The sequence below is a fragment of the Schistocerca serialis genome, chromosome 7, assembly GCF_023864345.2.
Source record: "Schistocerca serialis cubense isolate TAMUIC-IGC-003099 chromosome 7, iqSchSeri2.2, whole genome shotgun sequence".
In the NCBI taxonomy this organism is placed as follows: Eukaryota; Metazoa; Arthropoda; class Insecta; order Orthoptera; family Acrididae; genus Schistocerca; species Schistocerca serialis.
Window position 1 is genome coordinate 278,491,317 of NC_064644.1, and position 27,533 is coordinate 278,518,849.

The window sequence follows — 27,533 nt, forward strand, 5'->3', positions numbered from 1 at the left end:
ATCTTCAACTTCGTAAGTAACATCAGACAACTGTCTTACAACCTTATAAGGTCCAAAGCAGCGCCTGAGGAGCTTCTCAGAGATGCCAAGCTTACAGGAGCGCAGATCCAGACGAGGTCACCAGGCTTGTAGACAACAGGGCGGTGGCTCGCGTCATCCCTTCGGCGATCGTTTTCGTGGGTCATCAGCGTGCAGAGTCGAGCTAACTGCCGAGCTTCTTCAGCTCTGGATATCTCCTGGCCGATGTAGTCGTCGTCCACATCATCAAGATGTAACGGAAACACAGTGTCCATCGTCGTACTCGCCTCACGCCTATACACCAGGGAAAATGGCGTAAATCCTGTGGGTCTTGTTCGGCTGTGTTGTAGGCAAACGTCACGAAAGGTAGCACCTCATCCCAGTTACTCTGCTCAACAGTGACGAACACTGACAGCATGTCGGCCAAGGACTTATTAAGGCGTTCAGTAAGCCCGTTAGTTTTGCGGATGGTAGGCAGTCGTCATGTGATGAGTAATGTTGCACCAAAGGTACATCTCTGTCTTTCCCACGATCCGTAATTAACGACCTTGGGGCACCGTGTTTTAATACAATGTCTTCCACGATGAATTTGACTACCTCGGATGCTTCGGTTGTTTTCACGGCTTTTTTAATGGCATATCGCGTCACATAGTCAGTGCAAACAATAATCCATCTTTTGCCACTAGCAGACGTTGGAAATCATCCGAGGAGGTCAATCCCGACATGCTGGAAAGGCGTTTTGGCTGGTGGAATTGGTATGAGTCGGCCAGATTGTTTCTGAGAAACTGACTCTCACCTCTGGCACTCTCGACAGTGCGACACATAGTGACGGACACTCCTAAATAAACCTGGCCAGAAAAATCTCTTGCGGATGCTAACGTATATCTTAATAAATCCTAAACGTCCGACCTCAGGTTTGTCATGGAATTTCTGTAGAACCTCAAAGCGCACGTGTTTAGGAATCACTGGTAGCAACCTCTTTCCAAACAGATCAAAGTTTTTCTACCAAAGTAATCCATTAACTACCTAAAATTGTCCTTTCACTTCCTCTGACTGATTTAAGGCAAGCATAATTTGAGATATCTTGGTGCCCTTCTCAGCAGAGAGATTCTGCGAGTGCAGCGAGGCAGTCACTATCTTCATCAAAGCCTTGATGGTCTTGCACAGGGTTTCTTGAGAGACAGTCGGCATCTTGGTGTTTTCTTCCACCTTTGTACACTATGATAATGTCATTCTCTTGAAGACGTAGTGCCCACCTGGTGAGTTGTCCTGCTGGATCTTAAAGACGTGTCAGCCAATAAAGTGAACGATGGTCTGTAACAACTGTGAATGGCCTTCCGTAGAGATACTGTCGAAATTTGTACATGGCCCAGATCACAGCAAGGCATTCTCTTCCTGTAGTTCAGTAGTTTCTCTCGGCTTGTGTAAGTGTCCTAGAAGCATAGGCTATAACCATCTCTTTTCCATCCTAAATTTGCGACAGAACAGCACCCATCCCATATCCACTGGCATCTGCGTGTAGTTCTGTAGGTGCTCTCTCATCATACAGACCAAGTACATGGTAAGTCGTCAGAGCTTTTCGCAGCACATCGAAAGAATCTTGTTGAGCACCACCCCATATAAATTTAGCATCAGCTTTAACAACTCTTGGAGTGGCCCGGCTTTTATACAAAAGTCTTTGAAAAAAGCGACGATAATAAGAACATAATCCGAGGAAGCTTCTCACATCTCTAATACTTTTAGGAAAAGGAAATTCCGTTATAGATCTCACCTTTTCTAGGTCGGGCCGCACACCTTCGTTTGACAGAAGGCTTGCTAGTATTTTGATTTCTTTTGCTCCAAAGAGACACTTTCTTGGATTACGTTTCAGTTCGCCTTGTTGGAGACACCTAAGAACGGCCCTCAATCTTTTTATATGTTCATTAAGTGTCTCTGAGAACACTATAATGTCATCTAAATAACAAAGACACATCGTCCACTTCAGGTGCCTTAGAAGATTATCCATCATCCATTCAAAAGGTGCTGAAGCATTACACAAACCAAACGACATTACCTTCAACTCATACAGGCCCTCAGGGGTGATGAATGCAGTTTTCTCACGATTAGCCTTATCTACATCGATTTGCCAGTATATCGAGTACATGTCCATGGTTGAGAAAAACTTAGCCCCCTTCAGACAATCTAGTGTATCGTCGATTCGTGGGAGAGGGTAAACGTCCTTGCTAGTTATCTTATTAAGCTTCCTGTAATCAACACAAAAGCTCCAACTGCCATTATTATTCCTTAAGAGGACCACTGGTGACGACCATGGGCTCTGCGAAGGCTGAATGAAGTCATTCTTCATCATTTTCTCTGCCTCGTCGCGAATTATTCGAAATTCCGTTGCTGACACCTGGTATGCTCTCTGGCTTATTGGCTGATGGCCTCCAGTGCTAATCCGGTGCTTCACCGTCGATTTGTCTAATTTGCCCTTCACCTGTGGATTTAAGCATTCAGAGAACTCTTGAAGAATGGCAAATAGCTTCTTCTGTTGTTCCTTAGTGAGATCTGATGATAGTGAAGCTAGAAGATCTTGTCTTGCAGTGGTAGCGCTAATTTAGCCCACAGACTCGGCATCGGAGGTTTCTATGACGCTCCCATTACCCCCCAATGCATTTCAGGCGTCAAGAGCACCAAGTACACAGTCATTTTCAAGGTCGAAAAGAAACTTAACAACTACTGAATGGACACACTTCGGACAGCTCAACAAACAACAGAAGATTATTCAGCTACATCACATATTAACTTCCAGATTCTTATAAGCCTTTCTTTCCCTCGAGATTTTTTAATAAATTCGACTGAACAATTCTATTCCAACACATCTTTATCCATGTTATCATCAAAACCTAAATCTTTTGTCCCACCATCAGTATTTTCTCAGGCTCACTTCTTGTCAAAATTTACGATCATCGAGTAATTTATTTATGAAGTCCAGCAGTAGAATTATCTCAGTGGTAACTGATGGAACAATTAGAAAATTTGTGCACATCAGATTGGATTGACAAATAAAATCAGTCCTACCCTCTTTTTTTGCTTCTACTGCCTTCTTGATGACTGCACCCCTCACTTTATTCATGTGCATTGGTAACTCGGGCCATGCTTTCTCCCGCAGATATAGGTCACATAAATCCTACTATTCACATCTTAAATCTGGCTTCCTTTGTCAAGGATACAATAACTATCCTTACTTTCCTACTATCCACTATTCAAAACAATATATGATCAGCGTCCTCTAAATGTTCTTCCTCCGCAAACAGAATCTCTATTATCTATTCAAAGCTTATCTACAAAGACACAGGTACCCTTTCACCACGTATATCATTACCCAGCATCTCAGTCAATCCCTAGAGTTCCCAGATTTACCAAAGTCAGGTGTATCTTTATAATGACTTCTTGGGAAACAGCATCCTCTCACGGGTGCGTTTCACCGGTGTGCGATTGATACCAGAGTTGCCACCCTATTAATTCTTCTGATCGATGCTTGGAAATAGGTTTATTTGTCCCTTGTCGCTCATGCAACGTTATTGTTGTCATAGCCCAACTCTTGTAAGAAACAGTGAAAGGCCCTTACATCATTAGTGTTCCTCCCAGCTATGCTATCTCTCTCGATGTGGCAGCTTCGTCACGCATATTCTCACCAACTCTGTCATCTCATAGATTTCAATAAAATAGTCATTTGGTTCAATTGGTTCAAATGGCTCTGAACACTATGGGACTTAACTGCTGTGGTCATCAGTCCCCTAGAACTTAGAACTACTTAAACCTAACTAACCTAAGGACATCACCGACATCCATGCCCGAGGCAGGATTCGAACCTGCGAGCGTAGCGGTCTCGCGGTTCCAGACTGTAGCACCTAGAACCTCTCGGCCTCCACGGCCGGCTAGTCATTTGGTTTTGTCATGTCATTTAAGAACAAAGAGTCATTATAAGAATCCATCATCAAAATACTTAGTTTAGTCTTATCCTGGATACACTTAGCCCAGAACTGAGTTACGAACACATGTTTGAAATCTTTATAAATATTGCAGTCACGCATTAATAAAGGTGTCCTTGTGACTGCTTCTTTCCTGAAATGTCTGCAAATCAAATTTATCTCCAATATTGAATCCCACGATATGGATAATCTCTATCAAATTGATCGATCCACGTATGAGGAGTTGCTTTCTCGTCGGATCGGGGAAAAGCATATATTTATGGATTGAGACAAGTGTTATCTGTTCTCATCTACATCAAAATCGGTTTACATTTCATCTACATCTACATCTACATGATTAATCTGTTATTCACAATAAAGTGCCTGGCAGAGAGTTCAATGAACCACCTTCAAGCTGTCTATCTACCGTTCCACTCTCGAAGAGCACGCGGGAGAAACGCGCACTTAAATTTTTCTGTGCGAGTTCTGATATCTCTTATTTTATCGTGATGATCATTTCTCTCTGTGTAGGTGGGTGCCAACAGAATGTTTTCGCTGTCGGGGGAGAATATTGATGATTGAAATTTCATGAGAAGATCCCGTCGCAACGAAAAACGCCTTTGTTTTAATGATTGCCACTCCAATTCACGTATCATGTCTGTGTCACTATCTCCTCTATTTCACGATAATACAAAACGAGCTGCCCTTCTTTGTACTTTTTCGATGTCATCCGTCAGTTCCACCTTATGCGGATCCCACACGGCACAGCAATACTCCAGAATAGGGCGGACAAGCGTGGTGTAAGCAGTCTCTTTAGTCAGTCTCTTTAGTAGACCTGCTGCACCTTCTAAGTGTTCTGCCAATGAATCGCAGTCTTTGGTTTGCTCTACGCACAATATTACCTATGTGATCGTTCCAATTTAGGTTTTATGTAATTGTAATCTCTAAGTATTTAGTTGAATTTACAGCCTTCAGATTTGCGTGACTTACCACGTAATCGAAATTTAGCTGATTCCTTTTAGTACTCATGTAAATAACTTCACACTTTTCCTTATTCAGGGTCAATTCCCACTTTTCGCACCTTACAGATAGCTTATCTATATCATTTTTTAAGTCGTTCTGATCATCTGATGACTTTACAAGACGGTAAATGACAGCATGGTCTGCAAACAGTCTAAGACGGCTACTCAGATTGTCTCCTATGTCGTTAATATAGATCAGGAAGAATATAGGGCCTGTAACATTTCCTTGTGGAACGCCGGAAATTACCTCTCTTTTACTCGATGACTTTACATCTATTGCTACGCACTGTGACCTTTCTGACAGGAAATCACGAATCCAGTCGCACAACTGAGGCGATACTCCGTAGGCACGCAGTTTGGTTAGATGTCGATTGTGAGGAACGGTGTCGAAAGTACTCTGGAAATCTAAAAATATGGAATCAATTTTACATCCTTTGTCGATAGCATTACTTCATGAGTATAAAGAGCTAGTTGTGTTTCACAAGAACGATATTTTCTGAAGCCGTGCTAACTATGTGTCAATAAATCGTTTTCTTCGAGGTACTTCATAATGTTCGAATACAGTATATGTTCTAAAACCCTACCGCAAATCGACGATACTGATATAGGCCTGTAATTCAGCGTATTACTCCTACTTCCCTTGTCGGGTATTGGTGTGACATGGGCAATTTTCCAGTCTTTGGGTACGGATCTTTCTGTGAGCGAGTGGTTGTATACAATTGTTAAATATGGAGCTATTTTATCAGCAGTTCCGTTTAATATATGGCGCTATTTCATTCATTTGACACCTTTCCTGCAGTTTGCACAATTCATCCCATTCAGCATGCATACGCTTGTTTCCTGAGCCGTCTCATAATCCATTTCATTTCACGGACAAGTTTTGTCACGGTTTGTATGCTACTGAAGTTCAGACAACACTTCTCTGTTCCCCTTATTTGTTTCAATCTGATTCTGCTTGAACCGTAACAGTGACTGAACGTCTGTGGTATAGCTAAGCAGGCCATGTGCAATCAGAGCCCACGTCATTGCGGAACAAAACTGCTCAAACGTGGTAGTAACTGCCTCAAATCTGTCTGATGGTATTCCTACTTCGTTATGTCATTGTTTTAATATCTCATCGTGATGCGAAACGCGTTGCACCACGTTCTGCAGCATTGCTTTTCCTTACTAACCTCAAGAATCATTCATCGTACAGCAATGTTAATTCGCCTTCCAGAATTATCATCTGGTTTTCAATGCTCTTCATCATTTTGGAGTGGTTTTCCACCACCTCTGAAACATTTTTATTAATGTCTTTCGTCAAATATTTACCGTTTCTAAGTTACGAATATCTTCTGCGGTTACTCTGCTCTATTAGGATACAAGCTTCTGATCCGGTATTTTGTCATCTATTCTTTTCCTTATTTGTATACAGTGAGCATCTGTCATTTTCCCTCTAGGAATGTGCAGGATCCTGTTCTGAAAAGCGCTGAGGTCGAAAGCAGATGTGGCAGGTGTGACTTCATTCTGCATCATATCTGAGGGCGCAGGTCACAAACTTGATTTCGTACCTGCTTTGCCTTGGAGAAGGGCGTCCCTATAATCTGGGATCAAAGGCTGATAGTCCATTCGCTCACGTAAGTTTGGGGTCCAAAACCTTGGAAATAGGTCCCCCAGCCAGTTCGACAAAACTATATGATTCTGAGAAAACTCACTCTTCCTCGCCCTCATTGGCGATTCGTTCTGCGCTCTCCTCCTACAAACAGTTTATGACACCCAAAATTTTAGTTTGCCAGCAGTTAGATCCATGGATATCAAAACCAAAAATGAACAAAGGAAAATTCTATTGACTTACTTAAATAATTTATTCACAACAGAACATCTTCGCCACGTTACACCATATTCACATAAAATTAGGAAGTTTTATCGTACACCAATGAAAACTGTAGTGTAATGCCATGTTTCAAGGTGACTACTTCAAGAGAAAAGAGAAAATTGACTCTTTAGTTAATCTAATGACGAATCAAAATTTGTGTGATGTCCAATGTCTTGGCAGTCATTGCCAGAGAGAAGCAGTACACTTATCGTCTTCTTTTTCTTTCTTTTTTTTTAAAAAAAATGAAAGTGAATTAAATTAAACCCATACTAGGCAGACCTGTTCTCATGTGGGTGTCGGAAGATGACCGAGTGCACTTTGGTGGAAAACGAAAATCGAATTATATTTCATGATCTAAACATTTATTAGTTCTTAAGTTCTCCTTTCTTAACTTTTTCCTGTTTCACCAAAAACAGAAGAAATGACTCGATATGATTCCTTAATGTGGGCCGGATTTTCCAATAAATACTGTTATCAGCAAGGGATCATCCGGATGAGGTGATTCGTGGGTGTACTTTCGAATTTAATAAGTTCTAACATTCGTAATGTCGAAGATTGACATTGACCAACAAGAATCCACAGGAGGAACGTTCCTAGGATTTGTACACAAGTAAGCAACACAATTACAGGTGGATCAAAGTACTGACCAGAATCTGAGGTTAGTATACTGGCTAAAATAACAATAATTTTGATAAATCTAAATCTACCAACATATCTCCTAGCTCGCAAGTGTTCATAATGATCAATAATTTACGTAGGAGACTACGGAATGGTACTAAACCGAGAAACAATGTCTAGTAAATAAAGGGCTCTGAAATGGACATCGGCTTCGAAATGTTTGCCTTAAGAGCTGTGAGCACGTGTTCATCTTCGCTATTATCAGACAGATCTCTTTTATTGAAATCTCCGTGCCTTCCATATTTCGAGAGGAGGTAGAAGAGATTAAAACAAGAAGAAACGTCCAGCAGGCGTGGGCTCTAAAGAGCATACTGTAGGAGCTACACGTTCTTGTTATCTTCGCCGTTACGAGAATCTTGCCTGCTACTGCACAAATGTTCACCTCTGTTAAAGTTGGTATTTCACAGCCCTTGTTGTTGTTGGTTTGATGCAGCTCTCCATGCAGCCCTTGTTTACTGGTCATATTTTTCTTGATTTTGTCCACGCTACGTCCTCTCAAAACATGGAAAACAGAGAGCTTGCAGTAGAAGACGTGTTTCACGTTAGCTAAGATGAATAAGTGCTCACAGCTCTTACGGCAAACATTTCAAAGCCGATGTCTAGCACACGATTTTTGTATTGAGCCTATAACCTAACTTCCGAAAATTTTTCGGTTCTGGTTCATCCTGTATAAGAATACCTGGTGTAAGTTTGTGTCTCCCAGTTCCGATATTAAAAGTATTGTTTCCCCATTACGTAAGCAATCTAGACCCGCAATTAATAAAAATAAGGACCACTGCATCCTGCAACCAAAGGTTTAATTTTTCTTTGGGTACAGGTAGATCTATTGACACTGATTCACGACACCCGATTACTTACTATATTGATTATGCAGCTATAAAGAAAACTTTCAGTAAAGACGTACCGGCTAGCTTATACTTGTCTTACATTTAATTTAATATTCTAATTGCCAGATCAACCGCAAGAGTTAAAGTTAGTTGGTACTAAGCCACCTTCGGGATAACTCCCACCTACCCCCCATGACAAGTTGTCGTCGCTGCGATAGCGCTTGACAGAGGTAGTGGCGCGCCGTGGCCAGAACCAGTTCGCGGGTGTAAAGCAGAAGCCACTGTGTCTTTTACCTTAATGAATAATTGCCTCCAGATCAGGTGCGCAATCAATGTGCGGAGGCTGCTGAAGGCGAATCGAAGCTGGATTTGCTGGAATTGCTGCAACCTGTTCTGCTGCAGTTCTTGAAGACTATGAAGGTTGTTACGCTACACCTTACACTTGAGGGCCCACCGTACAAAGTAATCACACACTGACAGAACAGATAACCTGGTGGTTAGCTAGGGCCGCAACCAGACTGACCTCTACTAACAATCCACCTTCAAGGTGATCGCACACTGGCAGATCAGATGACCTCGGTGGCCAAGGGTCGTGGCCAGACTGACATCTGCTAACAATTCTGTTAGGCTTGTGGATGACTGCAAGAGTCCCTCTAGCGACGAATCTGAGACATCTCACACTTGTACGGACCGCACCTCTTTCCGCAGATAATGACATTACGAGATCGTCGATGGTTTTCATTTGACAGCCTCCCACTAGCTGCTTTTGGATGCTCCTTATATCGAGAACTATTTATACAGATCAAGTGAAAGCGGAACGACTACATACAACTACTGATAGGTAAGGCAGATGTCAGAAATATACAACGGAAGGATGATCAGGAAATGTAGTCCGCCTATACAGTTCTATGAACCTGCTCGTTAAGAAGCGCAGTCACTACAGCCAGTGTTAATCGTCACTGTTCTCGATTTATGAAGTTTCGCTACGTACGGGGCGCTCCGTAGATTATGTAATGTGTTACAAAGTTCGGCCGGCTGCATGGGCAATTGCTTCATCCCGTTGGGAGTAACTGTAGGTCGTTTCTCCCTCCATTAATGCATACATTCAAGCTCAGTTGTATCCACTAGTGCCGGATACTTTCATTTGCCCTACCTTGCATAACTGTTCTACAGAGCGCCCCGTACGTAGCGAAACTTCATAAATCGAGAACAGTGACGATTAACACTGGCTATAGTGACTGCGCTTCTTAACGAGCAGGTTCATAGAACTGTATAGGCGAAAGCCATTTCTGAGGGAACGCACCTATTCCGAGTTCTGGTTTTTTCTTTTCCATCTAGTTCTCTTTAAGTCACCTTACACTGCGTGGCGGAAGGTAGTTTGTGTATCACTATCTCTTCCTCCTATCCATGTTCCAATCGTAGATGTTCCAAGGGAAGAAAAACAGCTGGTAAGCTTTTCTGTGAGCTCGAATCTCACTAATATTACCTACATAGACTTTTCGGGAGATATCCAGAGGAAGCACTATATTAGTTGACTCTTCGAGGAACGGACGGTCTCGGAACTTCAACAGTGTTATATCCTAGCCAGTAATGCCACCCGAGCCCGCTGCCAAAAGGTTGGCAGCATCAAAGTCCGGACGCCGTCCGCATAAGCAGCGCCAGCGAGACAGGAAATCGCCGCAAGTCTGCGCGCGCCACCGCTGGCTTCTGGTTTCTTAAGCGCTGGAGTCGCGAGCGCTAGGACAGTTCTGTATTCGCCGCTCAGTTGTATACTCGCCACCGAATTGTGTACTTGCTAGTCAGTTGTGTGTTCATCGCAGCAGAGTTGTTGTTTGTCGTCAGCCGACGTTGACCTAGCCGCTCCGACTCGAACTAGACAGATTTCTGTAGACACGGAGTTCACTACTGTGTTTCTGTATCTTCGTTAATAAAGATAAGTACCGACTTTTATTTAATCAGAGTGTTTGGGTTTTCATCGTTCTGTTCACTGTTCCAGCGGACCGGTCGGCCCGCTATTAAAAGTGTGGCGGTGACTTCGTAAGCCGTTTCTACAGCGAATTGTTTGTCGCTACGAACGCCGCCACAAAACTGGCGACGAGGGCTTCCGAACTCGTGTGCAGGGCTGGTTCAACTTGTTTCTGGTTATACTAATTATAGCGATAAAATTTTGGGGGCTGGTTTAATTTGTGTTCACTATATCTGCCGAATTACAACAGTTGATCTTGTTACAGAGTCAGCAAATACAAAGTCTGGTGGAAGCGATCGCCAAACAAGCGGCTAATCCTCCAACACAAAAGGAACAAGCACAGGCAGCACCACCTTTCCGTGCTTTTGATGCATCAAGAGAAGAATGGCGAGAATATTTCGCGCAGTTGCAGGCGCACATGACAGTCTACAAAATTACGGGTACTGAGCGGCAGCTTTATTTAATTTCCACTGCAGGCGTGGAAGTCTATCGACTACTTTGTAAGTTGTTCCCGGAATCCAAGCCAGAAGCTTTAGACTATGACGTTGTTGTTAACAAGCTTGCTGAGTATTTCGAGTCGCGAGTTCATGTGGCAGCAGCCAGATTCAAGTTCTTCAGATTAAAGAAACTGCCACATCAATCTAATAAACAGTGGTTAACAGATTTACGGGGCCTCACCCGTCAGTGCCGATTTAATTGTGTGTGTGGAGATTCCTACAGTGATGTCATGTTACGAGACGCTATTACTCAAAAAATTGCATATTCTCGTACTCGTGCTGCTGTCTTAAAGTTGCCTGACCCGTCATTAGAGACTGTGATGAACATCATTGAAGCCCTAGATACTTTTGACTATGCTGAGTGTGAGTTAGATCAGCCATGTATTTCTCAAATTGCCTGTGCTAAGCAAGTTATGTCACGCCCGCGGCCCCACCGGCAGAGTCAGACTGTAAACACTAGCCCGCCGCGTCATGTTAAACACATTCGTCAGCCGCGTGTGCAAAATGATAGAGTTACGTCTTGCCCTAAGTGTGTTCTTGCTCATCCTCGTGAACGTTGCCCGTTAAGAAACGCGGTTTGTCACTTTTGTCAAAGGAAAGGACACATCCAGACTGTTTGTTTGCGTAAACGCAAGAACAATTCTAGTGCTGCCCAGCCCATGGATATTCATGTTCTTCAAAGCCAGCCCGCCCAGAAGGTCGCGTTTAAAGACTTTTCCACGGTTCGTGTGGGTAATAAACTTGTTCGCAATAAGCCACCCACCCAGCCCTCTGCTATGCGACCCAAGCGTAATTCAAAAGCTGTAAAACGTAATGTACAGACTGCAAGTGAAGCGGGAGTTGTTGTTCCACCCGCCCAACCCACGAGTTGTCGTAAGCAGCGAACACGCGCTAAACGCGCTGATTTTGTGTCTTCCGCCTCCACTGCACCGATCCAGAGACAGTGTAATAAACTATTTGTGAAGCTACGCATCCAGGATAAGACCTTCAATTTTCAATTAGACACTGGTGCGTCTGTGACTCTCATAACTAGTGCTACGTAAGCGGCTATCGGCCGCCATAAACTTTCAGCGGCAAAACATTCTTTGGCTACTTATAATGGAGAACAAATTCCTGTGTTAGGTGTATGTAGCGTGCCAGCCACATTCCGTGGCAATACAAAACAGTTTCATTCACAGTGCTCCGCGCTACAGACAGTGTAAACATTTTCGGATTAGACTGTTTTGACTTGTTTGGCCTGTCTATCCAAGACAACGTGTTGGAAATTAATTCTGTTGTTGTTCCTCAAGACAGCATAACCGATTTGTGTAAACGATACAGTGACATATTTAAAGACGAACTAGGTTGTGCTGCGAACTTTGCCGCTCATATTACGTTAAAAGATAATGCTCAGCCTCGATTTTTTCGTGCTCGTCCAGTGCCTCACGCCCTCCGGGGACCTGTAGCAGATGAACTTCGTCGTTGGCAAAACAACGGTGTTATTCAACCCGTTTCAGCGAGCCAGTGGGCTTCTCCCTTAGTTATTATAAAGAAACCGTCTGGCAAGTTACGTTTGTGTGCTGATTTTAAGTCGACAGTTAATCCTCAGACTGTCATTGATTCTTTTCCTTTGCCTAGACCGGACGAGCTGATGGATAAGTTAGGGGAAGCTCGTTTCTTTTCCAAAATTGATCTCCGTGAAGCATATTTGCAATTGCCCCTCCACGAGCAATAACAACAGTATTTTGTCATAAACACGTCGTTGGGGTTGTTCCGTTTTCTGCGTTTGCCTTTCGGTTGTGCGTCAGCTCCAGCTGTTTTTCAGCGTTTTTTGTCACAACTTCTGGCTAATGTGCCATCGTGTTGCAACTATTTAGACGATATTGTTGTGTCCGGTCGGACGCCTGCTGAATATTTCCGTAATTTGGAGTGTTTGTTTACAGTGTTGTCTCAGGCAGGCCTACGTTGCAACATCGATAAATGTTCATTTTTCCTTACGGAGATGGAGTATCTGGGACATGTTATTAATGCTCAAGGCATTCATCCCTCCCAGTCACATTTAGCAGCTATTCGTAATTTGCCCGCCCCTCGCAATCTGCAGGAATTGCAAGCAGTTCTTGGCAAATTGACATATTATATTAGGTTTATACCTAATGCATCACAGATTGCTGCACCGTTGCATCGTCTCCGCCGTAAGAATGTTCCGTCTGTGTGGTCAGCTGATTGCCAATCAGCCTTTCAGCAGCTTAAAGAGGCTTTATTGAATGATCGTTGTCTGGTCCATTACGACCCTAACAAGCCTCTGGTGTTAGCTTGTGATGCCTCTTCTTTCGGCCTCGGTGCTGTGTTGTCTCACCGAGTCGGTAACACCGAACGTCCTATTGCGTTCGCATCTAAATTGCTAAACAAAGCTCAGTGTAATTATAGCCAATTGGACAAGGAAGCGTTGGCTATTGTGTTCGGTGTCACAAAATTCCATCACTACCTCTATGGTAGACCATTCTATTTAGTAACAGATCACAAGCCCCTGACGTCACTGTTTCATCCGTCTAAACCAGTTCCTCAGCGGACAGCTCAGAGACTACAACGTTGGGCTCTTTTGTTATCACAATACCAGTATGAGATACTGTATCGCCCTACAGCTCAGCATGCAAACGCTGACGCACTTTCTAGATTGCCGATTGCTGCGGATGATGTCTTCGATTCCTCTGACGACTCTTGCCATCAGATTGACGCCGATGAGCATCAATCCCTCCGGGATTTTCCGATTGATTATCGTCAGGTGGCACGTGAGACAGCTACGGATCCTCATCTGAGTTTACTATTACGTTTTGTTCAACGTGGTTGGCCGCCCAAGGCAAAGGACATATCGGATCCTGTGGTTCGTCGCTATTATCCGCAACGTCATCTGTTGTCTGTGTCGCACGGAGTTTTGCTGTTACGCACCGAGAATGACCAGCTTCGTGTAGTGGTTCCCCAAGTGCTCCAATCCAAGGTCCTCGACTTGTTGCATCAAGGTCTTTGGGGAGTGGTCCGCACCAAGCAGCTTGCCCGCTGTCATTGTACATGGATCGGCATTGATAAGCAGATTATGCAGTTGTCTACAGATTGTTCGACGTGTGCCGAACACCAAGCTGCTCCGCCTCAACGCTATTTTGAGTGGGCACGCCCTGCCGGTCCCTGGCAGCGAGTACATATTGATTTCGCTGGTCCATATTGGCATTCTCGTTGGCTCATCGTGATAGATGCTTTTAGTAATTTTCCGTTTGTTGTGCCCATGCAGTCTACAACGTCTGCACAAACTATACAGGCGTTGACTTCAATTTTTTGTATTGAGGGTCTTCCAGAAGTTTTAGTGTCTGACAATGGTCCACAATTTACCTCTGCTGAATTTGAAAGTTTTTGTTCTGCCAATGGCATTCGCCATGTTCTTACTCCGCCGTTCCACCCTCAATCGAATGGTGCAGCGGAACGTTTTGTACGCACATTCAAGGATCATATGGACCGCCTTCGTGCTACGCACTCTCGTCAGCAGGCCCTCATCACGTTCCTGTCGTCGTACCGGACCACGCCACGCGACGGTCCTTCGCCTGCGGAGCTTCTCCACGGCCGTCGTCATCGCACCCTACTACGGTTGTTGCACCCCCCGGATCGACCCGCCGCTTCTGAGCATCGCACGCGTTTTCAGCGCAACGACGCCGTTTTTTTCAGAGTTTATCACGGTCGCCGTCGTTGGGAACGTGGTACCGTGATAAGTGTCCAGGTTCGCGGTTTTTATACTGTTCAAGGTGCTACTGGGGTGCACAGGAGGCATCAGAACCAGTTGCGCCGCGCTGGCCGCCCGGATTCTGCCGCTCGTTCTTTGTCCACAGATTTGGTCCGCGGCGGGTTCCAGCCGCGCCTTCCGACTTCGCTGCCGCCCCCAGGGCAGCAGCAGCAGCCGTCGCCGCTACCACGCCGACAGCCCGTCCCGTTGATGCCTCCCGCGCAGCTTCATCCGGGAGCGCCCCAGGTGGTCGCTCCGGCGCCTGCGGTCCCTCTTCAGTCGCCACCGCCTTCGGAGCTGATGGACGTCGACCCCTCAGCCGGGCCGCCTTCCCAAGCGGTGGCTGTGCAGCCTGTCCTGCAGCCGCTTTCCTTGGGCACCCCCAAGGAGTCTGACACCGCAGCGCCTTGTCCGGCGCCCACTCAGCAGCCGTCGACGCAGCGTCAGGAGACGCTGCCTCTCTTCGTGGGTCCCGACGCCCCGTCGCGTCCTGTACCAGAAGCTGCGCCCAAGGTCACAGGCGTGCACCCTGACCTCGGTTTTCAGTCGGTGTTTCCCGAGGCCCCGCGCAGCCAATGCTGGGGTGCGGACCGGGGACTGCCACCGACAACAGTCTCCGCCCCGGTCTCTTCTGCTACGCCTGCGGCCAGACCCCTTCCCCGCCGTCGACGCTCGCCACGTCATTATTCAACGACGGTGCGGCGATTTGGGGGGGGAGGAGTGTTATATCCTAGCCAGTAATGCCACCCGAGCCCGCTGCCAAAAGGTTGGCAGCATCAAAGTCCGGACGCCGTCCGCATAAGCAGCGCCAGCGAGACAGGAAATCGCCGCAAGTCTGCGCGCGCCACCGCTGGCTTCTGGTTTCTTAAGCGCTGGAGTCGCGAGCGCTAGGACAGTTCTGTATTCGCCGCTCAGTTGTATACTCGCCACCGAATTGTGTACTTGCTAGTCAGTTGTGTGTTCATCGCAGCAGAGTTGTTGTTTGTCCTCAGCCGACGTTGACCTAGCCGCTCCGACTCGAACTAGACAGATTTCTGTAGACACGGAGTTCACTACTGTGTTTCTGTATCTTCGTTAATAAAGATAAGTACCGACTTTTATTTAATCAGAGTGTTTGGGTTTTCATCGTTCTGTTCACTGTTCCAGCGGACCGGTCGGCCCGCTATTAAAAGTGTGGCGGTGACTTCGTAAGCCGTTTCTACAGCGAATTGTTTGTCGCTACGAACGCCGCCACAAAAAACAGTAAAGCAAAGATTATGCAGAACGTCTTTCGCGCAGCTACAGCCACTGACGTACGTACAGTGTATTCGCTATTACGAAAATGGATAACCATCAGCTGTAGAACGGAATGACGACAACGGAAATTCGTGCCGGACGACAATTCGAACCCGGATTTACCGCTTTCGTGAGCGGTCGCCTTACCATTTGACTATCGGTGCACGAGTCATGTCCAATCCCAAACCTCCATATGTCGTCAAGAGTTGGTCTATAACCTGTACTCGTATATCCATTATATACAGGATGTAAATTTTAAGTTGACAAACCAGAATAATTCGAAAAATAAGATTCACACGAAAAAATGTGTAGAATCCAAAACTATTTTCGAGGGGGGCATCTGCTGGTGCTAAAATTAGCCCGTCACCCCAGCCTCCTGGGGGTGGGTCGGAAGGCAACTTTAAAATTTCAAATAGGAAACCCCATTTTTATTGCAGAATCAGTTTCTACATAAAAAAACTACGTACATTTAGTCTTAAACATTTGTTTTGATTCTTGGTAGTTGGCACTGCAATTCAAGACAATCCATGCCCTCATTTTGCCTGGAAAATGGTTACGGGTAACTAAAAACTACTTATTTACTTCGTAAATTTTGATTTCCTAAAACTAAAACTCTCCCTCTCTCCCCATAGGGTAGGGTTTTAGGGATAGGAATTAGAGTTTTACAAATTTTGACCCAAATATTAATTTCTTCCCTGGATTCCAATAAGTTTTGTTTGTTTCGAGGTCATGAGGCCACACAACTTTTAATTTTCAAACAAATAATCCCCATATGGGGAGAGAGGGAGAGATTTAGTTTTACTGAATCAAAATTTACGAAGTAAATAAGTAGTTTTTATTTATCCATAACCAGTTTCAACGAAAAAGTGAGAACATGGGTTTTCTTGAATTACAGGGCCAACTACCAAGAATGAAAACAAATGTTTAAGGCAAATTGTACGTAGTTTTTTATGTAGAATCTGATTCTGCAATATAAAATGGGGGTTCCCATTCAAAATTTTAAAGTTGCCTTCCGCCCCACTCCCAGGGGGCTGGGGTGGCTGGCTAATTTTAGTATCAGCAGATTCTACACATTTTTTCGTGTGAAGCTTATTTTTCAAGTTATTCTGATTTGTCAACTTAAAATTTACACCCTGGATATTCCCGTACTAGTGTGGCATGTTACTTAAAAGTCGCTTGCCTGGTTTAGTAGGATAAACATGATATTGCAATGGCTGTGTTATTATGAATTATGATTAGGATGCAAAGTTCCTTTGGACAAGGATGCCCAAAGGAATTTTGCATCGTATTTCAGAATAAAACAGAACACTGCAGTATAGTACGTAGCCACTGAAGCTAGCAGAGCGTCTCCGTGATGTTTTCGCGCTTAGTAAGTGAACCTGGGCGATACGAGCTACTCTTGTTTGGATCTACTGTATTTCCTCTGTCAGTCCCACCTAGAGTATTAATATATTGTTTTTGAGCTGCTTCCGTTTTTTAAGCGGACCAAATTTCCTGATCATCCTTTCGTTGTATGTTTCTGACATCTGCTTTACCTACCAGTAGTTGTATGTAGTCGTTCCGCTTTCACTTGATCTGTATAAATAGTTCTCGATATAAGGAGCATCCAAAAGCAGCTAGTGGGAGGCTGTCAAATGAAAACCATCGACGATCTCGTAATGTCATTATCTGCGGAAAGAGGTGCGGTCCGTACAAGAGTGAGATGTCTCAGATTCGTCGCTAGAGGGACTTTTGCAGTCATCGACAAGCCAACACTCACGCGTCGACTGTCCACTGCGTTCAGTTGTGCTGGAAACAGCAGCACATGATCTTAGAAGAGATTACTATAAAGCCATTATAGGTATTAAAATAATTATACCCTTGCTAATAAATAATCTTCGTCTATCTAAACATTCATTAATAATATTGGGCACACAAAATAAACCAGAAGAACGTTAACCGTTGCGTGTCTAATTTACTTGGTAGAGAAACACTGATGTTTCTGTAGTTCCATGTTATATAATTTGAAGAACAGGGTAATGGTTTTTCAATGACTTAATAACATTAATGTTGCGTAGTGCAGTTAATTTATTTTATTATTAAGTATGAGGTTTGAGCGGACATGGTTGTGCAACCTTAGATGAGGAGGTAGGTTGACAGTGAGACTAAGTGTGAGTATGTGTGTCACACTTTGGCCTTTAATTTTAAGGCCAAAGATTCTTTATTACAGACGTTCCCTAGGTTTATCCACTATTCCTAGATCAGTTTAGCCACATTATTATTGTTTATGACATTAGGTCACTTAGGGAAGTGTGTCTGCAGCAGGTATATGGCGGGCAGCAGGTGATGGTCGAGGCAACTAAGTCAAACCGGCAAGAGAGACATACACAATACTTGGTCACCAGGGCTTACAATGAGTGACTCAACGTTGAAGACAGTTCTACTAATGTCAATGAGATACCAGACCGAATGTGAATGAGATACCAGGCCGAAGACGTGTCTGGGAACGCCTTAGACAATGGTGGAGTACCAACATGACTGTCGCTTGCCATATGGCCTGCAAACCAAGAGTGATGGTCTTTTCATTGCAGGACCCCTTTGTATACCTATAAGATGACGACGACCACGATCCTTTCTTTCAGTGCATATGCAAACCTTGCCCGCCCTCTTACGGGAATCAGTGACTGCGGGTTAGGGGTTGCCGGGTATGTGTCGCAACGTCAGTAGCGTGTAAAAGGAAACGAATTTGGATTTGGATCGGAAGTGACGCATGTTCGGAAGGTCGAATATATATTTGACACCCGCGGTACGTCGACAATATTCTACGCCCCATTTTGTCATCCTAGGTGTACGTTACAGCAAGATAAAGCCCGCCCGTTCACGGCGAGAGTTTCCACTGCCTATCTTTGTACTTGTCAAACCCTACCTTGACTTCCATAAAGGGCAGAGGGGGACCAGAACATTCCTGATTTGTTCAGTTTGTCAAGCGCTTTCTCTTGAAATTTGTTTGCACATATACATCTACCGATTTCCGACCCGTTCGGATAATTTCCTTTATATATATATATATATATATATATATATATATATATATATCATTACAGAGTCTACACCAGCTTGAACAGTCTCCTGCTGACAAGCAGGGTCCATTGATTCATGAGGTTGTCTCCATACCCGAACAGATCCACCTGCTCGATACAATTTAATCGCGACTCGTCCGATCAGGCAACATGTTTCCAGTCATCAATAGTCCAATATCGATGTTGACCGGCGTAAGGCTTTGTGTTGTACAGTCATCAAGGGAACACGAGGTGGCCCTTCAGCTCCCAAAGCCCATATCGATCATGTTTCCTTGAACGTTTCGCACGGCGACACTTGTTGATGGTCCGGCACTGAAATCTGCAGCAATTTGCGGAAGAGAGGCACTTCTTTGACGTTGAACAAATCTCTTCAGTTGTCGTTGTTCCGTTCTTGTTGGGTCTTTTTCCGGTTTCAGCGATGTCGAAAATTGATGTTTTGCCGGATTCCTGATGTTCACGGTAGACACGTGAAATGGTGGTATCGGAAAATGCCTTCATCGCTACCTCGGAGATGCTGTGACCCATCTCTCATGCGCTGACTATAACACCTTGTTCAAGCTCACTTAAGACGTGAAACCTGCCACTGTAGCAGCAGTAGCCGATCTAACAATTGCAACAGACACTTGTAGTCTTATATAGACGATGCCGACCGCAGCACCGTCTTTTGCCTGTAAATATAGCTCTGTATTTGAATATGCATGCCTATACCAGTTTCTTTTCAGCATCAGTGTAAATGCAGGGCAGTTTTTTGCAACTGTCTATGGAACAACAAATTCAACACTAACAGGAAATGCCTTCCTGACTACGTAATTAATTCTATCGAGCGCACATTCAAGCCATGGCAAATCCTGACCCACTAATGAAGTGTGTTCAGGGCGAAAATCAAAACCCAAATAAATCTCTGAGTGCCCATATCCAGAAATATTGACCCAATATGGAGTTTTAATCATCTGCAGTTGTAAAACTTGCCACATATGATGCTCTAATGGTTTTCATTGTGGAATCAGGGGGGAGGGAAACTGTTATAAAGTTTTGTATTCAGGTCTGCTGAATTCACCCTAACAATTCATGAGAAAATTGGTATCATGTGCTTAGATCTGACACGTCTGTTGAGCACTTAGCAAAGAAAACAAGGCAACAGAAAAGAAGTTAAAAGACAAGTACTGCGGACAAAGCATATCTGGAGTACTGTTATGGAACATTATGAGAAAGTATAATTGAAGATAATATAAGTTGAAACTTATAAGATAAACAGACATGGCCCAAAACAGGCTTCACTATTTCACATTTTGCCAATAACACATTTCTGAAGATGCCTTAATGGGGAATATTGATGGAAAACACCACAGTTTTGGAGATATGCCAATGAAATTTTGTACCAGGCTTTACATGAAAGTAACACATTTACATAAAAAATCCTTTGATTATATATATTCAATTTTTTTAATGAAATTTGTTTTATTTTCAAAAAAATAATGTATGTTCCTTTTTCTCAGAAAGTATTCAAGAGATTTCTACAAACATTTCTCTGTATATGTTGTAAGCTTCTCTCATGAGGTTTTTGGAATAGCCTTAGGAGAATTTTCATAATTTTTAAATTATAATTTCACAAGTACAATTTTAAATTCATACAAAATTCCAAACACTTGGCCCCATATCTCAGCTTGCAATCAGAATTTCAGAATTTGCTCCTGAGACAACGTTTGTTATGTCTCGAGTAAAATTTCCTATCTTTAAGCCCATTCTTTCTAATAATTTCATCCTTCCGACGCTCCCATCATTGAATACAATAATTGCGTCATAAGTTGCAATTCTGACAACTGTAACAGATGCAAATGTGTTTTTAGGCATCGTTTCCATATGAGTGAATTTAGAGTCTAATTTGGATTTTGGCTTTTCCCATGAACACACTTTTTGAGAAGTGCAGTCTCGGCCAGAAACCTTTAAGTTGACTTGGCCAGACCCAGAATACAATTTGGAAACCTCTCCTTGTGAATGGAGGTGTTGTTATCCCTCTGAGCTTGTAGATATTTACACCAGATAATGTGGTACAGATTATGAGTAGGGTGTTCATCTGTTGACAACATGTGGAAATATGTAGCCCATACTGCACTTTTCATGTCATTTACACTGGGTAGGTTCTGTCTGATAGCTTTGCCATAATACACTTGAGGAGAGTCTATCATCTTCTTTGTGAGTCTGTTGTGTCTACCAATGCCCTTTCCATCTTCCAAGTTTCTGCCCTTCATGTCACTGACAAGTTTCCTCAATCTCGAGCCCATTCCCTCCTGGATGTGACCTACACATTCAAGTTTCTCAACTGAAAGTTCTCCATAAAGTTTGCTCTCATTCACAGACTTAAATTCACTGGAGTCACCATCCCCAAGATATTTCACATATCTGACACCACATTCCTTCACAGATATCTTAAAAAGTAATTTGCATACCAGATCCTTCCATTCCACCACTAGAACCAGAAAATGTTTTGCTGCAGTTATGTCCTTTTACATCTTCTTCACATTCTCCACTAAGTGCACAGTTATGGCAGAATTTGCCCATAACTTGAACATCTAGTATTTTCCTTGTGACAATACTTATGGGTCCCCTCCGGTTCTTATGTGAATGACCTCCCTTCTTATGTGAAGCAAGATGTTGAACTGACACTGTTTGCTGATGATACAAGCATAATTCTTAATCCACTAAAAAACGTCCGATAGAAAATGATACAAATAAGGTCCTTAGAAAAGTTATTAATCGGTTTTCTACTAATGGGCTTCCTCTGAACTTTGAAAAAACACATTATACCCAATTTTCTGCTGCAAAAAGTATAATTCCTTCAATAAATATAACACATCAAAAGAAGTCAGTAGCCAGGGTAGAGCATACTAAGTTTTTGGGTGTACATATAGATGAGAACCTTAATTGGAAAAGTCATATTTTGGATCTCCTAAAACGACTTGGTTCAGCAACTTTTGTAATCAGAATAATTGCCAATTTTGAGGATGTCGAAATTAGTAAGCTAATATACTTTGCATACTGCCACTCTCTGATGTCATACAGAATAATATTTTGGAGCAACTCAACACTTAGGCAGAAGGTATTCACTGCTCAAAAGAAAGTAGTTAGACTAATGTGTGGGGTTCATAGTCGCACATCTTGTAGGCTTCTGTTTAAAAGGTTAGGAATTCTAACAACTGCTTCACAGTACATTTACTCAGTAAAGGCCAATTTAAAATCAACAACGACATTCATGATTACAATACAAGAAAAAAGAAAGACCTACACTATCCTGTACTTAACCTATCTTTGGCACAGAAAGGAGTAAAATATGCTGCTATAAAACTTTTTGATCAATTACCAGATGAAATAAAATATCTGCCAGTCAGCAGTAATAGTTTCAACATCAAACTGAAATCATACCTCCTTGACAACTACTTCTATACCATAGATGAATTCTTGAATATGAGTGAATAAATCTGGAGGTATTATACATGCATTTTGTGCCATTTAAGGGAATGGGATAGATAATAGAAATATTTAGTAATTACAATATAATGAAAAAAAAACCTGGTTTCCTGTACCCATTCCTTGTCCATTCGATATGTTCCACGTCATAGCGGTTTTCCGTGCTATTGATCAATGGAACACCTAACTAACTAACACTTGACGCACCATATAAAGACATATGCCCTCTTTTCATGAATGGCCGGCCAGAGTGGCCGAGTGGTTCTAGGCGTTACAGTCTGGAACCTCGCGACCGCTACGGTCGCTGGTTAGAATCCTGTCGTGGGCATGGATGTATGTCATGTCCTTAGGTTACTTATGTTTAAGTAGTTTTAAGTTCTAGGGGACTGATGACCTCAGATGTTAAGTCCCACAGTGCTCAGAGCCATTTGAACCATTTTCGTGAATGTACCATCAGATCACACAACAAGATCTGTTCTCATATGACCAGAATCGTTCTCATCTAATGGGTCATTGTCTGCAGTAGCTTCTACTGTAGCTGCTATCATAGTCTTCACACACGGCAGAAATTATGTTTTCCAGTACACAGTTTATTTGTGTAAATCTCAGACATGGCGCTGGCATATTCATTACTGCACACAATAAATTTCCCCCTCTTCTCCCAACTCCAAAGCATTTCAATCCATAGGTAAACCTCATATTAGCTTCATAGTACCAATTTTTACATTAGAAGTTTTGAATCAGCTATCAGCATCGCATCTTTTGCACACAATTTGCAGATCAGATGCCAAGCCTGCTCCCTTACCATCATCTAAAATCTGAATGTTATCTCTTCCACAAGTCTTACAAACACAAGAAAATTTCACTGCTGCAGTCAATAATTCTAGGTCAATTAACCTAAATCCAGTGTTCCGAGATTCATCACTTTAGTATGCACCACTCACCTCACCAATTTTTTGCTTGGGGCTGCTAGGAGACGAGTACACATTTCTAGCAAATGTTCTTACTTCGGACGTAGCCTCATCGCTGGTTTGTCGCTGTTTCTCACGTCTTCCAGTCACTAACTTATTCACAAGCACTTCATCTAGTTTTTTATACACTCTTTGTGATCGTGACATAACTGAATGAAGAAAGATTCGAAAACTTGCATAAATCTCCGTCAGTATCACAAGGCAAGAAAAGTATTGCTTCGTCATAAACGATGCAGCTAGTCTGTTACCTTCGATTGCCGTCTTTCTCGGTGTATTCCATTGATGAATTCTTCTCGGGTTGTCAGCCGAGTGGCGGCGTCGTTTTGTCGCAACGTTTCAATGAGTTTCGTACCCTTTATCTTCTGGCGGAGTGTCGGGATGCTGTGATCTGCATATCTATATAGCTGCTTGGCCGTCGACCGCTACTATAGGCCGGCCAGGAAGAGGGTACCGTGTCGGTAGTGTGTGTGTGTGTGTATGTGTGTGTGTGTGTGGAGGGGGGGGCGGCCTACAGTAGCGGACGACGCCCAAGAAGCTATATAGATATGCATATCACAGCATCCCGACACTTCGCCAGAAAATAATGAGTACGAAACTCAGTGAAACGTTGCGACAAGACGACGCCACCACTCGGCTGATAACCCGAGAAGAATTCATTAGTTTTTTATTCTTTAAAGATACGGAATACAGTCAGAGATGATATATAAAACCAAAGAGTATGTGTCACGGCCTTCTATATGTATCCTGCATACGTTTGGTTGAAAGTAAAACACAGAATCGTTGTTCACTGAGCTGGTACTGAAGTGTTGCTTCAAAACGTAGGCGTGGCAGAGAGGCCGCGTCACCTTTAAATTATTTTTAAGGCACTTCGGATGCGGTTTCAACATTGAAACTTTGGGAACTTATTGTCCATGAGCTGTACTAACAAATAAAAAATAAATCGAAACTTCATCCACGTCCCCCCTTAAACGAGGTGAAAAGCTTTGTTGACAGAATACAAAATAATGAAGCCAGTTTTGCACCCAAGACTGTTTATCCCTCCAAGACTTTTTTCAGTAGTTGCTGTATCATCCCACCACGATGTGGAAGAAATCCTGTTGAAACATTAACTTAATTTTCCCTGTTACTAAATATTATGACACTTATTTATCTTTTTCTAATCACATGTATGATATGATAGCTCAGCATCTGACTCATAAACTTCCCACAATGCATCAGACACACAGAGCTAAATATCGAAATTTTTGATTAGCATGAGATATATAGATAAAGGCTCTGAAGTACATATACCATTACATATATGTAATATGTACAATGTTGTTGTTGTTGTTGTTGTTGTTGTTGTTGTCTTCAGTCCTGAGACTGGTTTGATACAGCTCTCCATGCTACTCTATCCTGTGCAAGCTTCTTCATCTCCCAGTACTTACTGCAACCCACATCCTTCTGAATCTGCTTAGTGTATTCATCTCTTGGTCTCCCTCTACAATGTTTACCCTTCACACTGCCCTCCAATGCTAACTTTGTGATCCCTTGATGCCTCAGAACATGTCCTACCAACCTGTCCCTTCTTCTTGTCAAGTTGTGCCACAAACTCCTCTTCTCCCCAATTCTATTCTATACCTCCTCATTAGTTATGTGATCTACCCATCTAATCTTCAGCATTCTTCTGTAGCACCACATTTCGAAAGCTTCTATTCTCTTCTTGTCCTAACTATTCATCATCCATGTTTCACTTCCATACATGGCTACACTCCATGCAAATACTTTCAGAAACGACTCCCTGACACTTGAATATATACTGGATGTTAACAAATTTCTCTTCTTCAGAAACGCTTTCCTTGCCATTGCCAGTCTACATTTTATATCCTCTCTACTTCGACCATCATCAGTTATTTTGCTCCCCAAATAGCCAAACTCCTTCACTACTTCAAGTGTCTCATTTCCTAATCTAATTCCTTCAGCATCACCCAACTTAATTAGACTACATTCCATAATACTCGTTTTGCTTTTGTGGATGTTCATCTTATATCCTCCTTTCAAGACACTGTCCATCCCATTCAACTGCTCTTCCAAGTCCTTTGCTGTCTGTGACAGAATTATAATGTCATCGGGGACAGGCTACAACCCTGTCTCACTCCCTTCCCAACCGCTGCTTCCCTTTCATGCCCCTCAACTCTTATAACTGCCATCTGGTTCCTGTACAAATTGTAAATTGCCTTTCGCTCCCTGTATTTTACCCCTGCCACATTTAGTATTTGAAAGAGCGTACTCCAGTCAATATTGTCAAAAGCTTTCTCTAAGTCTTCAAATGCTAGAAACATAGGTTTGCCTTTCCTTAATCTTTCTTCTAAGATAAGTCGTAAGGTCAGTATTACACCTGCTTTCTTTGGGGTTGGAATTATTATATTCTTCTTGAAGTCTGAGGGTATTTCGCCTGTCTCATACATCTTGATCTCCACATGGTAGAGTTTTGTCAGGACTGGCTCTCCCAAGGCCGTCAGTAGTTCCAGTGTTATGTACAATGTTATAAACTCTTTATTATCAAAGACATTCAAAACGGCTTACATATGACATACTTTGCCTTCGCAATGACTGGTTTCACAGGTTATGATGAAAAGAGAGATTAATAATTACAAGTATATTAAAATTTGTATTTCATAATAATATCTAAATTCAAAGAAGAATTTTGAAAACCCAATTTAAAGTTCATTATACTATTAATAACCACCACATAAGATATTACTTGTCAGTCTTAATTATTTTGTGCACACTGGTTTGCATGAATGTATGCATGTGATGCACATTAGTCCTCAAAAAACAATGACATCACTATCAGGCTGCTGTGCTCTGATACCAAAAAATTATAGTAGACATAAGTAATAGGAGGATCACTTCTAGAGAAAAGAACATGCATCAGAAATTAAACTAATATCCCATACTTATATCACGGCCACTAGGATTGCATGCAGATATTTATGCCTTTATTTAAAAATACATTATATCTAATATTCTGGATGTCTCCCCTACTTTCCACGTGGAGCCGGCCCAGCACAGCACTGTTCCATAAAAGTGCCTAGAAACCTATGTATGTTACTTAGGAGCTCAAACAGAATTCCATGGATGAAATACAACAGCTTTCCAAGGTGATCTTAGTAACTACCCGTGGTCTGTACCGGAAAATCAGATTCGTAATACTTGCATGTAACTTCATTGTGTGTTGCAGACAGTGCATTAACAGTCATCCTACTCCATGTTCAAGCGGAAAGTATAGCTGTTGATAAATATCTGTAATTCCACATTGTACTTATTTCGAGAGATGTGTGTACAATAAAACTATATAACATTCGCAAAATATTCTCCTGGACTCTTCCTCAACAGTAAAAGCCTCCTCCCCCCTCATTCCTAACACCTCTTTTATAGTATCTACCACAGAAGCTCATTGCTGAATGTTCCATAATATTCGCATGCTGAGTAAGTGCTCAGCTATTTTATTTACTGAACGTGGTAAGGATCTTCGCCCAGTTAGCAACCACTACAAAGAAAGATCTGTCTAAAAAGTGTTCCCACTTTCTTTGTGGATGATGAAATATTATCCCTTAAAATTGATACAATTAATCTGACATATTATTTTCTTTTAGCTCATTCCTCACGCTTATTCCTAGGAGCATCACGATAGCTAATGTTTCCAGGGATGGTGTAATTGTGCCATAGAGTATTTCTAAGTCTATTTCGGTGCAGTACTTACCTTTATTTACCTTGAGGTCAACTGCTCGGTTATTACAGTTCCCCTATAAGTATTCCCGTAATTCACTATGTCTTATTACAGACAAATACATCATGTGAATAATCCAACGTCTAATCATGCATACATGAAAGCCGCTTTGCACTGCATGGTGGAGAGAATATCACAGCAGTATTATCACTATCCCCAACATTCCACTCTTACACTCTGATGGAGCAAAAATAAGATTGTCTGTATACCTTCTTACATACCCCAATTGCCCTTACTTTGTCGTGAGAATTATGAGATCTACGTCCGCCACATGAACATGATGTGTTGTTTTCCTAGTGTTTGCTTGTAATCCTTGCACAGGATGATATAATTGTCGTATACAAGAGGCAATAAATACTACAGAGGTGGCATCTAATACTAAATTTCAAGTTTATAAGCCAACTAGCTCCGCAGATGATGAAGAAATAGA

At 42.7% G+C, this 27,533-nt stretch overlaps 1 protein-coding gene across 1 annotated transcript in view; it reads left to right on the forward strand.

Moving 5' to 3' along the window:
- LOC126413017 (uncharacterized) overlaps nt 1-27,533 on the forward strand; it is a 78,011-nt gene that overhangs the window by 21,326 nt on the left and 29,152 nt on the right. The window contains exon 2 of the mRNA XM_050082910.1: nt 14,668-15,106. Within this exon, the coding sequence (XP_049938867.1) occupies nt 14,668-15,106 (439 nt within the window). The remainder of the gene's footprint in view (nt 1-14,667; nt 15,107-27,533) is intronic.